The sequence below is a fragment of the Pyrus communis genome, chromosome 12, assembly GCF_041283825.1.
Source record: "Pyrus communis isolate YQ-2024b chromosome 12, ASM4128382v1, whole genome shotgun sequence".
Lineage (NCBI taxonomy): Eukaryota > Viridiplantae > Streptophyta > Magnoliopsida > Rosales > Rosaceae > Pyrus > Pyrus communis.
This window is the reverse complement of record NC_142576.1, coordinates 4614881-4632396: the sequence shown is the minus strand read 5'-3', so window position 1 is coordinate 4632396 and position 17516 is coordinate 4614881. Positions and strand designations below refer to the sequence as shown.

General features: G+C 36.9%; 2 protein-coding genes across 7 annotated transcripts; both read right to left on the bottom strand.

Annotated features, from left to right (window-relative positions):
- Nucleotides 1-764: 764 nt before the first annotated feature.
- LOC137744041 (WRKY DNA-binding transcription factor 70) lies at nt 765-2925 on the bottom strand. Its single transcript, XM_068483904.2, has 3 exons — nt 2419-2925; nt 1705-1809; nt 765-1566 (listed from the first exon to the last, which is right to left on the bottom strand). The coding sequence occupies exons 1-3, from the start codon at nt 2826-2828 to the stop codon at nt 1095-1097; spliced, it is 987 nt and encodes a 328-aa protein (XP_068340005.2). The 5' UTR covers nt 2829-2925; the 3' UTR covers nt 765-1094.
- Nucleotides 2926-7552: 4627 nt separating this feature from the next.
- Nucleotides 7553-15083, bottom strand: LOC137745621 (phospholipid-transporting ATPase 1). 6 transcript variants are annotated; one of them, XM_068485602.2, is made up of 11 exons: nt 14498-15045; nt 14156-14258; nt 13937-14009; nt 12030-13864; nt 11353-11692; nt 10288-11110; nt 9976-10099; nt 9529-9748; nt 8742-9200; nt 8343-8641; nt 7553-7962 (listed from the first exon to the last, which is right to left on the bottom strand). In XM_068485602.2, exons 4-10 carry the CDS (start codon nt 13750-13752, stop codon nt 8446-8448), a joined length of 3885 nt encoding a protein of 1294 aa, XP_068341703.2. In that variant the 5' UTR covers nt 13753-13864; nt 13937-14009; nt 14156-14258; nt 14498-15045; the 3' UTR covers nt 7553-7962; nt 8343-8445. The 6 variants fall into 6 exon arrangements, with proteins under 6 accessions (XP_068341703.2, XP_088537552.1, XP_068341704.2 ...); XM_088681426.1 differs by lacking the exon at nt 14156-14258 and having other exon boundaries at nt 14498-14637; XM_068485603.2 differs by lacking the exon at nt 14156-14258 and having other exon boundaries at nt 14481-14602.
- Nucleotides 15084-17516: the final 2433 nt, after the last annotated feature.

Below are 17516 nucleotides of genomic sequence, written 5' to 3'. Positions count from 1 at the left end.
GATTACCTTGAGTTTTTAGAAACTTTACATTGTAATCATATATATGGAATTTGATTTATTTTAACCTTAGTCTAGATGTTTTAATTGGAGACATGCTTGGTGTAACCGAAAAGTTAATTAAAAATGCATGAATTTTCCTTCCAATATGATTTAGTTTGTAAAAAAAAAAATACATTTATGGAATTTGAATAAAATTATGCAAATATATATACAACTTGTTAAAAAATGGGTAAACGAAATGAGTAAAAAAATGGTATGCGGTTACAGTTAAATGAGTACGTGGTTATGGGTATGGTTACCCATTTATAAACGGTTATGGGTATGGGGTACCCGTTTATGCAATTACCGACGGGTAAACGGTTATGCGGTAAGGACTTAAATGGTTATAGATAAATAACTGCGGTTACCCGTCCGCCATAACCGTCGCCCATTCCTACTTGCAATTTGTTAAACCTCATCTTAGTGAGCCTAATATACATTTTGGTAGTTCACCATAATTTTTTGAAACGAACATGACATATTTATTTACTAGCCAAAATTTTTGGATTTTGGGTTCGTACCAAAGAGAAGTAGAAAAAAGGAGGTCAAATGTCCAAAACCACTTTATTATTCAGCCCCCTAGTGTAAATATATACTTGTATTAAAAAACTTGTAAAAATGAGGTCAAAGTCCGAAATAATCCTAAGTACAAATGCACATGACTTATTTTGGATGTAACAAGTAGAGATGATAAATTAATAATTTCAAAAAATTAATATGATAAGTCGCTTAAAATTTTAGTTTACTGATTTCAAAAAAAAAATCCACTACAAAAACTATGAACACAACATTCTTATTTTCGCTTATTGTCGATGCCCAGCGACACCTAAAAAGTATCCCACAAATGTGACCAAAAAAAAAGTATCCGACAAATGGATTGAGATTCTTCAACTCGGACTTTTTTCTTCTTCTACCACTTGATTTCCCCACCAGGCAAGCACTCATTGGGCCTAGAGACCATCCACGTTCCCCGTCTCCTCATCCTTTGACAATTATGTTATTGCGTTCGTTTCGCGTGTAGTGATCATCTAGTGCAAATAATCTGCAAAGTTTCATTATATATCAAAGTAAGACTCGGCAATCATCCTCAAAAACACATCGTCGTGATCATACTGATCAATGCTTGATGAAAACCCGCCCATGGGCTCAGAGGACGCGAATTCCATCAGATCATCATGCAACACGAGATAATCACTGGGTAGCGAATGGTTGTGGTGGCTTGTCACCGTATGATCACTTGTTGCCTTGACGATTAGTTCTTTTTTAACTGATGATGAAGTGAAGGATGCGGGAAATGGGTGCTCTTGTTTGTTTGTAAAACAATTGGCGTTGTCAAAACTAATAAACTTTGAAGAATCTCTAGGATTTGTGCAATCCAAGACCAATTCAGAAGTTTTGAGGTAGTCTCTGCAACTGTGGGTGCCATAATATGTTGTTCGAAACACTGGTGGATGATCTTGAACTTGTTGCACGTGCTTGGTTGCTTTGCACGCTTGATCGTATTTGTGAGTGCATCTAAAGTAATTCCTGCATGTATATATATATATATATATATATATAACATAACTATGGTCAACTTCATTTTTGAAAGTATTACCATTTTAATTATTGAAATTTCTTACAATTTTACGAGGTAAATCGTGTAAATCGCATATATGCATGTACCTTGGATGCTTGGCATTGTGGATATTTTTTTGTCCATACTTTCTCCACGCATGACCGTCGGCAATCAAAGCAGGAATGTCTCTTGTCCAAGAGTGTGAAGTCTTTCTGCAAGGAATCAACAAGTTGCATATCTCTATTATTAGAACTTTTAAATTATTAAATTAGGCAAAGTTGCCATCTATTTTTCATGAAACGTACTGTTAACGTTAAGTGGTAATGCAGGCATGGTAAGAAGGATAGGAATGGATATTGAGATCATTCAATACAAGGAACAATAGAAGCATCAGCATCCAAATTTTGTCAAAGTATGGCAGAACATGAGCGTATGAAAGCAAGTGGTATAGTCTTCACTCTTGTCTCAATAAAAATTCTATGCATATTTGAATAAAAAAACGATAATAATATTTATTCACAAGAATATAACAGCTGTTGTGATCTGACAGCTGTTGTGAGTAACTTAATTATAATTATAGTTGTTCACACATCCACATAAATCTAACAACTATTATGAGCAATTAATTATAACTATTCTTATCTCACAGATGTGGATGATTAATTGGCAGAGTAAAACACTATTTACTATTGTACGTTTCATGAAATGTTTGAGATTGAACAATCAATTAATCATGCATGGAAATTTTGAACAATATGTTAATGCAGATGCTGATGAGTATTACCTAGGTAGTAATTAATTAGAGAAATATAACTAATTACCTTCTCTTATAAGAACCTCTACGATCCTTGAAGGTTGAAGTGCTCTTACAACTGATCTCCTCCTCAGTATAATCTTCAGACTTAATAGCAGCTGCATGATCATGATTACCATCCCAAGATGATGAATCTGCACCACCACCGCCACTAACATCATTACTATTTCCTTGAATCTGATCAGAAACAAACTCCTGATCAGACTCCTTCCCATTTAAAATCAGAAGGGCATTCACAAAAGACCCCAAAATCTTATTAACAGTACCCTCATCCGATCCACCATCAACACCATTAACAAGGATTGTCCTATTATCGAAACCCCTACTAAGTTGACTTGCCAGTTCACGCCCTTGGATCAACTCCTCCACCATCCTCTCCCTATTTGATAGCACACTCTCCGGCCACGACCACTCCATTAATCCTAATTTCTTGATTAACAACAAACTAATATACTGATTTTATATTGGAGAGTTTGTGGTGTGGTTAGGTTAGCTGTAGCCAAAGTGATGGATGGGAGGTGTCCTTTTATATCCGTCTAAAGGAGCTCCTCCTCAAGTTACAATTCAAGGAAGGAGAAGCGAAAGTCATGAGATAACCCGACACACTCCCCGCCTTGGACGTCTTTCTTTTCTTCCCACCGACGGCTGGATGAACCTCCACGTAATGCTACGAATGCTGTATGTCGTTGAAGAGGATCCTCTCCGGATCCACTTTGTGGGAATCCCAAGAATCCACACATTCTAACTGTTCATCGTACATCATACGTTTAGTTTTCGTCAAATACTATTTGTGTTTAATTTTAAATAAACAAAGTCAAATGATTTCTGACTGTACAATACACGATGAATAGTTAAGATGTAGAAATTCCTAACATCCTCACCAACTGGATCTGGATGGGATCCAATTCCGTATGTCGTCATTGCATGAGGTAATCCTCGTGTCGTCAGACATTGGTTACTACCTGGCTTTGTCTTGACCCTCTGGAAATTTAATCTTTTCTATTTTGCGAACTTTGTTAAACCAACAATTTAAAAGTCTCAAGTTGCTATTGTTGTATTATCTTATCCCAATTAATCTTATCTCGTCCCAGTTGGACCGGACAAAAATTATTGGCCAAAATTACGATAGTATCCTTAGGGATTGTGATACGGGCCAATCTAGAGGTAGATTGGTACGTTATAACTGGCAAAGAGAGTGGAATTAGATTGGTGGTAGTCGCATGTCCAAGGTCCTTGTTCTACGGTATCTAGTCCATCCGGGCAAGTCTAAACGTGTGGATAAGCAAGTCTAAACGTGTGGATAAGCATCATTGGAGCAAAACCTCTTGTAAATTATTTTCATGATTCATATACCTTATATTAATAATTTCACATCTAAATGTGATCATATGAGAGTTATATAACCGTTTATTATGATTAGCATTTTTTTATTACAATTTAGTTACTACTTTATGAGGCATCCAATGGATATCTAGTTGGAATATTCAACGTTCATATTGTCAACGTTCAATTTTAGTAGTGCAAAATAGAAGTTGTCATTTTCCCCTCCTTTAATTGGATCTCTAGTTATTAGTAATGTAATTTAATAAATTCGTAATAGTTAGAATTGGCTCGAGTTAGAATTGGCTCGAGTACTTGTAAAATTATTGATCAAATTTCTACTGACATATTATATACATGAATACATTCTCATTAGAGAATTTTTAGCATTAATTTGATTTGACTACAATACTTACATCTATTGATCAATAATTGTTCTAAAGGTAGCCGAAGTAAGCACCTGCTTGCCTAGGTCCCCAGTTCAGAGGGCCCCTAAACCTTATATATACAATATTCAAATTCAATAAAAATATCAAAATATGATATCATAAGCAATAATATAATTTTTCACAAATTTTTTTTCACTTATTTTCCTTTTCCTGCAACCACATGTAAGTGTAATTATAGTTTTACATGTATATGGAAATTACTATATATCCTATTCACTCTAGTATTCTTTCCAGCCGTCAGATGCAATTAATCCAACCGTTAATTCATTTACTGAATGTAATAAGTAACATTGTAACAGTAAAAAAAATGATTAAAATTTAGCATGCTAGGTAAGAACTCCTCTTTCAATTCGACTTGGTGGTGACTGGCAGGTAGGTAAGCTTGGCGAGGCGATATCCTTCCCCACTTTCAGGTCAAGTCACCTCTTCTCCAACTTCTTCGTCCTCTTCTTTTTCCTATAATTTAATTTGTAAGCTTGTTTGTAAATGGAATTAGGGTTTTCGAATCCATACTCCCTCTAGGGATTTTAGGATTTGAAAGATTTTAGGGATTCAATCTTTTAGGGGTTATGGATTCAATTTTAGGGTATTGCCGTAATGGGTGGAATAGGTTGGTTAAGGTGGTTTGATTCTTTATTATGATGAGTCTGAATATCTGATCATTTGCCTGATTACTTATGCTTTGCTTATATTAATATATTATATATGGGTTAGTGTTCTAAAAAAGGGCCTAGGCGGCGTCTAGGCATTGGGCAGTGGTGATTCGAGGCGTTTTCTTGCAAATCGGTTGGAAAAATTGGTTGGGCTCTAAGCGGCTAGGAGGCTTTTTTTTTTTTCTTTTTTTCTTTTTTTGAAATTAAAAAAAAAAATCCTATCTACATTACTATCTAAAAACGCAAGACGAGTAATATATAAGTAATATCATATATCTTTCTTCTTTTGATATTAATTTTTAATGATATTTGATGTAGAAATAGACTTTTTCATGTTTTAGTAAATTTTTTTCTTATACATATCAATGTAAAAAGGGTCGGGTCAAAGAACTCTAGGGCCCCCACTTCGAAGGCTTGCCTAGTGCCCCCAGGTTCTCAGGGTCGGTCCTAGTATTTAATATAATTACCATCTCGATGCTATTATATTAAATACAATTATTCACATGAATTATATATGACCCATCAGATGGTGATTGTATTATATACATGTAGTATTGAAGCAATCCCCAAATTAAAAATTCACATTTAGGGTATCTCCAATTATACTCTCTATTTTAGAGCAAAGTATTAACTACAACTATCGAAAGGTTATTTTAGGAGCTCTATGTACTCCTTACTTTCGAGAGTTATAACGACTATGAGTCAATAATTAGCCGATAAAAATTATTTATTTATTTAAAATAATATTAAATTAGTTAGCATTAATTATAAAGAGCCACTAGGAGCTCCCTTTTCCTCTCTATACTTAGGAGCTCCTAAATGAATCATATCTTAGAAGAAGGTAGATAGAGAGCATATATAACTAGAGAATTTTTTTTTTTTAATTCTCCGTAAATTCTAGTTAGGTGCTCATCTAAGGAGATTCATATTTCATCTCTTAGAAACTTGAAATTAACTTGCAAGCCAAAAAAATAAAAATTTCTTGGTAACCAAAACACAGTTACAATTCTTGTCATGATCTTGTGAAAATATTCCTAATATCCAAGAACACTCCTTATAATAAATTAGACAAACCCGATGTGCAGCTCGAGTGCTTCGTTATACAGCCCTTGTCTTATGGGTAATTGCATCGATCTTAAGCAAGATGTGTGAACTATGTGTGAACTGCAATAACAAATTAACAACTTACTAGGTTTTGTTGATGGAAAGAATAAACAATAAAAATATAATAATAGTTAGAGCACAAGCCTCTACTGCACGCATGTGAGTTTAGACAAATGTTTGCGAGATCAAGGCAATGCAACCGCGTGCATTGTCGACCCAGATGCATCTACGGATGAGTCATGACCATTGACTTACTTCAATAGTTCAATGGTTCCAACTTTTGGTATGAGAGCTTAGCGCAAAGCAACGTACGTGATCTTATACAAAAATGTTAATTAAGGAGTTTACACTTTTGTATTTTATATATATATATATATATATATATTTGTGGACAATTTAATATGACAAGTAATGTATATATGTTATGTCAATTAATGAATTTATATCATTGATTGTATATATTACTTGTCACATCAAATGATAATTCAATATAGTATAAATAAATGGTTTCTCTAACGTACTCCATCGTATAATTATATAGTTTTCATGCCTAGTTCTCCCCAGCCCCCAAAACATGGTTAAACTGTGTGTCTGATTTAATGGGTGTAAGAGACTCTCCTTTGGTGAAAAGAAAAAAAAAAAAAAAAAAAAAAAAAAGTAGAATTGCTTGTGGTATTCGTGTATTCTTTATGAATGTTTATACAAATTATCTCTAGATTAATGTACTGGTCATTAGATACGTACCCCTGTGGCACCCTTCGTGATAATTATTGTCCGTCAATAGCAATATTGCTATCACCTATTGTAAACAAAAAATTTCCTACTTGTGGAGGGGGAGGAGGTAGAGTGTTTCCTCCCCTTCCTCCTCTTTTAGTTTTTCCTTCGTCTGAAGCCAAAGTCAGCTGTGTGGTGCCATCCTGTACGGACTAGAAAATTGTAAGGTTGCAAATATTGCAACGTGGGCACATTTCTAGTGTTCAAAACTCTGGTCACCCTAGATTGCGTTCACACTGGTTAGATTTGTTTTATGGATATCACGTTATAATAATTTAATCACGTCGACGAGTGATTTCATAGCACTTGAATATTTTATGGTTAGAAAATATGGTTTGTGATATAATTCCAAAAATTGGTCAACGTTATGCAATATCTCGTTCTTTCATTACCGTGTGCTGATTTGATTCGGAATTTTATACACACTCACCCTTAGGCTTTAGTTGTTATCGAATCTATCGGGTCCGTAGAAAATTGAAACTTAAATACCCGTTTAAAAACGTTTTTGTGGAAAATACTTCTACTTTTAGCGCTTTTGTTAGAAGTATTATATTAAATATTCACTTGTAATTCATGCGTGTCAAATTCAAATAAAACTATTATTATAGTGGTGAGTTTAATAAGTACTGTCCTTATTTTATAAATTATCTGTTGAGAATGAATTCTATATTGATAGAAGGATGGATCTTACATGAGCTTATAAGAGATTAGACTACTTTTCCATATTGCCAATTAGTTTTACAGTGAAACCCCAACTTTCTTCATGGTATCAAAGCAGGTTGTTTCACGTGTTAAGTCAAACGGCCACATGTGCTACACATCACTGAGATGAAACAAAGAATGAAATAACATGTAATTTTCTTCTTTTTCTTAATTTTATAAGTGAACTGTAAAAGAAAAATGCCAGATCTGACCTCTACACAAACCTACTAGGTCTCTCTCTATGCACTGCATCTTGACAAACCTACGAACGCAACCATGTTATTTTTTCCGGTATTGTCAATGCCCGACGACATCTAATAGTATTCGACAAATTGCTTGAGATTCTGCAACTCGGGCTTTCTTTCTTCTTCTTCCATCTGATTCCCCTTCCCGACTATAGTTAGCCAAACAAGTTTTCTGTATCTGCCAAGCACGCTCCTTTGGCCTGGACCATCCACCTTCCGCTCTTCTTATCTTTTGATGGGATACTCCGTTCTGTTGTCAAATACTTATGGTTCTTTTCGCGTGTAGTCAGCTAAAGCAACTCATCTGCGGAACAAGAGGATAGAAACATCACGTAGGCTTAGGAGACAGTTGCGTCTAATTAAACCTAGTGTGATATGATTCGGATTTTACATGTATGATAACAAGCTGTTATAAAACACAACGTTCATTCGTTTGGACACGAAGACATCAACTCATTGCTCATGAATAGGTCTGACACTAAATTTCCTCCCAAATACCAAATATTGGAATAAACCAGTACTGACGAACAGAATTGTAACCAAAATCCAAAGTAATTAACTACCAAAATATGTGTAACCTGTATTACTCTCATACTATATTTTCAACTAGGGTACCTAGCCATGCAAATTGTTTAGAAGAATGCTCCATCAACGATATATTATGCATCTTTAAAAAAGGCTCACCTTTGATATTTTATAACCTCATTCCACTGGAAGGCTGCACGACGGACAAACACAAGGGAAGCCATCTCAGAATGAACATTTGTCTCGAAGCCTGTAATACATGTTAACTTGAACTGTCATCTTGCTTTGAGCTCAAATGTTTACGTTGTCTATTTAAAATCTCAGCAGCTATCTGGATATCTGAAGGCCAAAAAATATGATATACAACTTTGAACACAAAGCGAGGGAGCAACGCGACAACTGTTATAAGCAAAATGGCAATCCAATATGTGGGAGACTTTGCCAAATGGTATATAGTCCTGCACCCAAAAGAAAATGTGGGGGAGAATCAGCTTAACGTAATAAAGCATTATACGTTTCAAAACAGAAAAAGAAAAGCAGAAGTCGAACGAATCTAACCAGTAATTAGGAAAAACAGGTATAGAATCCAATACAATCATACAGGCATATGTGATGATTATTGAACCCCATACTGCAATGTGCGTGATGAATACCCAACGATGGATGTCCATTGCCAAATGTACGTTGACAAGAACAACAACTGCTATTGTCCATAAACTGCCCATGCTCCATATGTCTATTGAGCTATCCTTATACGTGAAGAGGGGTACATAGAAGAGAACAAGACTCTGCCATAGGGTGTCAAGCATTGTGATCCAGAAGAGATGTAAATTGTACGCCTCGTGTCTATGGCCCGCACCATAGAGTTTCGGATATTGTAACAGTGTCCTGTGGCTCAAGTCTTTGTCCAGTATACCAACAACAATTGTAGGGAGTGAAGTATAAATCACAGAATAGAAAACACTACTCCAATCTGTTAATGCAGAAGTTGTTGAAAAAGCAGTGCCTAATATATACCTGCACATCAACGGAAAAGAATAAAACAATCAGCATCATTAAATGGTGCATCATGCAACATCAAATAGAAATGATCCTTTGGCTCAAAAGAGCTTTTGATGTGCAATACATAATGTATTAATGATTTGAATGCACAATGAAAGATCTATATTAGATTTTATTGTAACAACTTATATTGGACTTTGATCTTCAAAGAGTGTTTTGCTATGTAACTAAACTTAAGATAATTTAGTCACACAAATGTTCAACTTCATGGTCATCCATCACATTTGGGTATGATGCAAGCGCAGAAAGCTTCCATGAAAATAAACCAAAGAACAAGGCATACCAAAATAGCATCATTACAAAAACTGCATTGCGGTAGAAGTTGTACAGAACCAAATAGCCAACACGCTGATAATTCCAGTGCCCATGCACCAGAAGTAATCTTTTTAAAAACCGAAACTGCCCCATAGCAAAGTCTGATGCCATCACAGCTTGACGCCCTTCCTGACCGCAAATTCCAACTCCAACATCAGCCGTTTGGATCATTGAAACATCATTTGCTCCTAAAGAAATATCAGTGATCAGAAGAAAAATTTAGAGAACTTCACACAAAATAAAGCGTAGTATAGGACAACAGGTTGCACATGGATAAGAAACAGTAGACTCAGAATATGACTTGGTTTTGCATCCAGTGTCATGCAGGATTGCATAAGAAAAAAATCAAGCCAATGTGGATCCCACCCCTCCCAAACAGGCAAATCATAACATAACTATCAATGTTTTAACTTACCATCACCTATAGCCAGTGTCATATCATCAGTACGGGTCTTAATTAGATCAACAATTCCAGCTTTCTGCAAAGGTGCAACACGACAGCATAACACAACACTACAGGAAGTGGCAAGGTTGAATAGCTGTGGAAAGAAAAGAAATTACCAAGTTAATCTTCACCATAATGTGAATTCAATTCAAAAGTACAATGTGTAAAGCTATAAAACTGTTTAGAACGAAAGCAAGCAATCAGCCACTTATAAACAAACAGCAAAACAAAAAGGCATATCAAACTGCAAGCAAATTGTTCAATAGATGGAAAGGGGCTTGCCTCTGACTCCAGATCTGGAAAGGGGCTTGCCTCTGACTCCAGATCTTTCTCCAGAATGTATACCAAACTGTTCCCATCTATTATGAGTGCTAATGGTGCATTCATCTTTCCTTCTTCCTTCCCTCCATTCCATTGGGGCACACTGGATGTCTTTGCATTGCCAGGTATCTCAAGATAGCTATTTTCAGCATTTTTTTTCAGTTTGAATCTCGGGTCAATTTTATTGGATGATTTTACACCATATTTTTCCATGGAATCGGCCAAAAGATTTCGGCATTCATCCTTAGAAGTTCCATTTATAATAATTTGTTGCATGTCTGCTGTCAAGAGTTTGCATGATATACCAATCGAAATAGCTGTCTCTTGCTTATCTCCAGTCAGAACCCAAACCTTGATTCCTGCTTGCCGGAGGGACTCGATAGCTTCTGGCACACCATCTTGTAGCTTATCCTCAATTGCAGTTGCCCCAAGAAGCTTTAAGTTGCATTCTATGAGACCTGCTGTTTGACGTAATTTCGAGGACCGATCAGTCAATGAGGTACTTGCATCTTCATACATGCTTTGCCACTGCTCAAGTTCTTCATCTGTAAGATCCCTGGAAGCAACTACAAGAGTACGTAAACCTTCTGACGAATATTCACTCAGATGGTTCTGAGTTAAACGTGTCACATGATCATCCCTTTCAGAGTCATTTGCTAAAGTGCTGAGCATTGTAGTATCAGCACCTTTCACCAACACCTTTACACTATTGTTTGGAAATCTGATAACAACGGACATCCTTTTTCGCATGCTATCAAACTCATGAAGACCCAATACATCCAACCTAGATCCACATACAAATAAATTAAAAATATAAAAATAAAGAATGAAAAACAGTAAGAAAAAAACATAGAAGGATGTTAAGGTACTGCAGCTATAGCACACTCAAATACAACTGACGTTGTCATTAACATGATTCAAACATACAATGTTACATATAATAAATTCATAATGATGTACAATGGACAGCTAAGAACAAAGAAAGGTGCAAAAAGAAAATAGAAGTAGGAGTGAGTGACTTTCTACCTTAGTTTCTCACCATTGACATCCATAACAATATGCCCAGATGTGCGCTCAAAAAGTGTATATCCATATGCAGAGGCTGCAGAAACTAATGCTTGCTCATCAGGAGATTCCCCCTGATAGTCAATAGTTTCTACATCATCCAATTCACTTTTTCCGCAACTGGAAGATGTACCATTACTGACAATAGGAACCACAGTGTTGCAAGCAGCCAATGTAAGGAAAAACTCATGCGCAGCAATCCTGTCATCTCCACTTAGGTCTTTGTGCAACAACTCCATGAGCTCATTATCTACAGAAATTTCGCTTTTGAGCTTCCATCTCTTTCTACCTAAACCTATTCCTGCCAAATATCACATAAAATGAGTGCTTGTACAAAAAGGAAATCTGGATATGCTTTATGAAAGTATCATCTACTTTCAGAAAGCAGACAATTGAAAGCAATTTGAAACAGTTTTCCTCTGAATAACAATTTTAAAAAGGAAAATACTGCTTCAAACACTAGCATACACTAAGAGCACATCAGTAATGTGTTTGTTTTATGTTTTCTCTTTTTTCATAACTAAACAAACAGAGGGGAGAGAGAGATGAAAAGGAGGAGAAAGGAGGAAGGACACATACAATGTCCAGGAAATAAAAACTGTTTTCAGTAACTAAAAGGAAAGAGTGCCATGTTATACCTGCAACATTTGCTTCCTGCAAAGATGTCCCAAAATTCCTCCCAAATATGCTTGCTCTTCGGAATTCCATTTTGTTCTCGGTAAGTGTCCCCGTTTTGTCTGAAAAAATATATCGTATTTGACCCAAATCCTCATTGATATTCAAAGATCTGCACTGGAACCTTGAGCCAGAGCTACTGTCAAACATATGCCTGTCTTCAATCATGAAATAGGACTGGCCCAATCGAACCAACTCCATTGTAATATACAGAGAGATTGGTATCATGATCTGGAAAACTATGATAGAACTCAAAAAGGAGAAAAAGATCTCCATAGATATCCCATAAAATCTATAGGTTTTTCCATTCACATTCCCATATGAGTAGTATCTTTTCCGGTAATAAGCCAAGGTATCAATCTGACCTTTATGGCGAATGAGCCACAGGCCCATACCAGTGGCCACAACTGCACACATAACAAAAAGGAAAATCGATAGCCAAAGAGTTTCCCTGTTCATGTAGCTTTCCAGTTTGCTTCTCTTGGAAGGAGAAGCTGCACTATTCAGCATTGCCTTGGTTTCCTGTCCAGCATATACCGCAACACCAACTGCCCAGTCTGTGTTCTTCAGCTGGCAACCACGCAAAACTATATTTGATTGGCTCAGGGGAAATTTATGCCCATTAAACTCCATGTTGGCAGTGAACTCATAGATGTTCCTATTAGGTTGTTCACATCTGATGAGCCCTGAAAATGTACACCCGTCACATACTGTTGAAGTTGTTTCCTGCCGAGCATACCTTGTTTTCAAGTTCGACTCACCATCCAAATTCATTGTTTGAATGTAGGCAACTCCACTAGGATCGCTTGTCCCTAACAAGACCACGTCACAAGGAATTGTGTCATCGGCACAAATCTTCAGAACCTCACCCACTTGAATATGTTTCCATTTCTTCGGTCGAAATTGGCCAGATTGAAACACCAGAGCCTCCCGGTTATTCTCATTCCTGTCTGATCTATGTCTCCGCCAATCTTCATAGCCATCTTTGATAGCTGTGACCAAGAGCACAAACAGAAGGGGAAAAAGAGACACTGTTCTTCCAAAGACTGCAAGAGGTGGAAGCTGGTTGAGGGCAGCAATTGCTAGAAAATACAAATAAGCAACCCGATGAAACTGAATGAAAAGATTCTTGGGCAAGAAGGTAATGATGGTGTACTTGCTAGTTCGAATCTCATTCCCAGTGAACTCATACTTGTCATTTGTCCTCTTCGGATCGTTAATATAGATCAACCTTGGATTGTCATCGTGCAGCAAGTTATCATCGAACTGCACAATTTTGTGACGGATCCTCTGAGACAACTTTTCCTGAACCCTAGATGAACCCTGGGAGATTTCAAGAGTTCCTGAATTTCTATTTTCATTTTGCAGTTCCATGGTACCCCACGACACCAGGCGTCTTCTATCCCGCGTGGGGTTCTCCAAAGGAGACTGCGGCAAAAACCGAGAACTGGATGGACCTGCAGGAGTAGTAAAACTCTCTAAGGGTCTCTCAGAGCAACCAGAAACAGCAACCTCGTCCTTCACTTCAGATAAATCTCTTTGAGCATCGTCACTGTTGTCAAGACTGGAAGATGAAAATGAAGCATTGGAGCAGATACGGACAAGGTTCTTAGTGAGAGAAGGGGAGGGAACCAGCGACGCTGATGGAGAATCAGATGAAGACAGCAAGGGCTGCTCAGAATTCATCCATAATTCTCCAATGTGATCATTGGAGAATTACATATACACTTCACCCCACTTCTAACCACCATGAACAAACACAGCCTCTAAATCCAGAAATCCCATTTCCCAAATCCAGCTACAGGCAAACACCAAATCAACCCGAAGAATTCCAGCACCACTTAATCAAAAACCAAGAATTCATAAATACCTCTGACCCCAAAACTAATGGTGGGTTTGCAATGTTTTCAAATTCCACACAATACAATGTGAGATTGAAGCTCCTGCAAACCGAATAAAAAACGATAATGTAGCTCAGTGACATCAACTAGAACACGCATTGCATACAAATACACTTCAGAATTTCAGAAATGCAGGGATGTAACAAAAAACAAAAAGAAGAAAAATTGCATTCAGATCAGAAACAGACCACCCTTTGATCGCCGGGAGGGAGAACCAAGAGGCCCACAGAAAACCCAAATAGCTCAAATAGCAACAGACTTCCACAGATCCCCAAGAAAGCAATGCCAAAGCTAAAAACAAAAACAAAGACGGACAAGATAACACAGTTGATGAACAATCTGAATCACTGCCCCCACAACCCTTTTAAATCCCGAAAATCAAAACCCAAATCAGAGAAATACCCAGAATTCCCAATCAACTCAGAAACCACATACACCAAAATGTGCCAAGAAATTCTGCAATATTCTCGTACCGAAAAAACAGAAAATTGAAAACCCAAAAATAAAAATTACCCAGAAAAGCGACGTACCTCTGAATCCGAATACAGACAAAAGACGGGAGCTTTATCGTCTCGGAATTGGCGAAACGAGAAGACTGAGTGAGCGAGCAGGAGTTTCAGATGTCATTCAATGCACTGAATACGAAATATCACAGCGTAAACACGAAAAGGGAAAATTGGCAGGTGTCAAAGCAGATCAGGCAATGATCTCACCCTCAGTTTTTTTCTTTTTTTAATCCAATTATTTTTTTCAAGAAATTCTCTTGGACCGGATCGGCAAAAGAAAAAACTCAGGGTTCGATGAGAAAACGAGATTTAGGAGAGCGATTCAGTTTTGTTTGGGTTGTATCGGGAGGAGGAGGAGCGAGACGAGGGGGGGGTTTTGGGACGTGTCGAATTGGAGCGAAGGAGGAGTTGGTAGGTGGGCGGCATGAAAATGGCGAGAATATCGCAGGCGGAGGAGCGAGAAAGAATGAGGGAGGGAAGAGAGAGAGATGAGCGGTAAAGCACGAATCTTGGGGCGTTACACGGTCACTACTGACGGACTCTTCCTTCCCCGTCTTGTCGAATCTGTACCTGAGCTTTTCGCCAGCCAACGTTCTGTTTAATTGGGCTCGCTTTATTTATTATTATTTTTATTATATGGTAATTACCTGGGGGTATTATTGTCAAATTGTGGTTCATTTGATTTTAGCTGTAGCCCCCCTAGGACTATACTTATTTCATCAAAGTGGTTTCGGCTGTAGTAATTTTCACACTTTAGTTTTTTTTTTCGAATTTTAACGAAATATTTCTGATATTGTTCACTTTTAACGAAAAATTACATTTTTACCTTTCTCTAGTACTATTCACTATACCTTTATTTGTCATTTTTCATTAAAACTAAAGCTTTTTGAACTTTTCGTTAGTTTTCCTCTTTTTTTAGCCTGCTCTGTTCAAGCAACTTTGATCTTTCGCACACAAAAGTCTTTAGTGCAACTGATGCACTAGGGACAACAAACTTTGTGGGTAAGGCCACATGTCAATAGATGGGACATGTTAGTGTGCCGAGAACACGGCTCTGTACATCAAGAGTCATAATACAAGTGGTTGAATACTTAAAAAAATATCAATCGTTTATATTATGACACTTGGTGTATCGAACCGTATTCTCGACACTTATACGCATTGGACACATATTTTGCCCCTTAAATCTAGTAAATTTGTAATTACCTTTCTTGTAAAAGAATATATCTTAAAAAGGATTATGCCAACTGATAAGATTGAGACCTAAACCTGATTAATGCACTTAATCTTAGGTGTTAAGCATAATCCAATGACTCATTCTATTTCCTCAATTGCAATTTTCCAAAATCTGTGTCGGATTTTGTGCAAGATATAATAATTTCTCCATAAGTAAAGGTGTATTTTCTTGATCATGATTCACCTCCCTATTCCCTTACCAAACGAAGAAAGCAAGTTAAGCAACAAACACACTCAACCGAAAGATAAGACAATGTTGGTTGCTCTATCTAATTTTCTGTATAATACTTAACTTCAAGCACACCTTGTTATAATTTTCATCCTTTTCTTTTTAAAAAGAAATCAAGCAATAGTAATATTATTTAGTGGTTGTGGGCGAATTGCAACCGCGTAGTTCACATTCTGAGTTCGTTTGTTAGCGTTGACGAATCACACGATGGTGGTTACGGAGAAATTGAAATCCCTTTGTAAGTCTTCCCAACACCTAATGTAATTTTTTCTCCTATGGTTGCTAATAAATATGGAATAAGAATATTGTCGTTTTGCATTATAATATTTAATTCAATTCTTAAAAAATAAGAAAATAGACTGACGTCCAAGGAAAAATTAAATTCATACTCATTCTTTACTTGTCTCATTTACGGGTAAAATGTTTGTGCTCAGGTTTATATACTGTTCCCAAAAACAATATAATTTTAATTTCATATTTCGAGTTTTATAATCATAGCCTTTTCCGTCATGCGTTTTCTTTTCATTTGGAATATGCGTAGTAGCCTTGAGAAATACTACACAGATGTTCCCAAAAACAAAAAAGATACTTTTGAAATAAAACTCTTGCTATAAATTCTTTGTTACTTCATCATTTCACATTAATTATCATGTCAATAATATAAAACTTCATGTCACAAATATAAAATAAAAAAAAATTTATAAATTATACTTTTAAAAGAATCTCTTTAATATTTCTTTCGTAACCTTTCCGTCGTGGTTTCAGCAGTTTCATGAGTTTGTGGGCGCCGAACCCACTGACGTAGGTACGATGGTGGTACGTATGGACGACTGCATTTTGCTTCCAGATGTATCCCAACCCCTTAACCTTTGGATAGCGTGAGGAGTAATCGACTGGAACTCGGACCACTCTGTCTGTTTGTCCCTCTCGCGGTACGGTCTGGACTTCTGTTCCAAATATACCCCTAACCCGTCGGATACACAATGACGTGTAAAGCCTGTGTGATTTTTCAGCCGTTGATGCGTTGATGGGTTGATCATCTGCTCAATGAGTCAAATCGTGCGGCCGAGATTGTCCGGCAGACATAATTGTTGCGTGGGATTCCCGTTCAATCCCACTTGTGTCAGGCACCGACATACATGTGTTGTGGTACCTACCTTCAAATTTAAGGACGACGTTTCCCCGAGCAAATGTTTGCTGCTTTTGGTCTTGTCGTTTTGGAGAAGAAGATATCTGGTTCCCATAATACCCTTGTCAAGTTGTGCCATAGTTACCAACAAGACAAGAAACAAACGTTAAAACTATGCAATGTGCCTGCCCACATTAATTTTGTTTAGTTGTGTAAGGAGTGACGCTAATTACTTCCTTTTAGTGTCGGGTTTTTCTTCCTCTTGTACTCCCAGTTTTGTTTTTTGGTTGCTTGCCTCATTGTGGGCTTTTGTTGTAATATTGGCTTTTTGGCCCTGGTTAATATATCCAGCTTTTCAAGAAAAAAAAAACAAAAAACCATGCAATGTGCCTAACAATCCTACATTGAAGCAAGATTCATGCTCTCAATGCATCGTTTAATATGTGGTA

Coding starts and splice junctions, on each gene's coding strand:
- LOC137744041 (XM_068483904.2), bottom strand. CDS start 2,828: ATGGAGTGGTCGTGGCCGGAGAGTGTGCTATCAAATAGGGAGAGGATG. Junction 1,810..2,418: donor AGAGGTTCTTATAAGAGAAG/GTAATTAGTTAT, acceptor GATTCCTTGCAG/AAAGACTTCACACTCTTGGA. Junction 1,567..1,704: donor CACAATGCCAAGCATCCAAG/GTACATGCATAT, acceptor ATATACATGCAG/GAATTACTTTAGATGCACTC.
- LOC137745621 (XM_068485600.2), bottom strand. CDS start 13,752: ATGAATTCTGAGCAGCCCTTGCTGTCTTCATCTGATTCTCCATCAGCG. Junction 10,100..10,287: donor TTCCAGATCTGGAGTCAGAG/GCAAGCCCCTTT, acceptor TTCTTTCCACAG/CTATTCAACCTTGCCACTTC. Junction 8,642..8,741: donor CCTGTTTTTCCTAATTACTG/GTTAGATTCGTT, acceptor TTTTGGGTGCAG/GACTATATACCATTTGGCAA.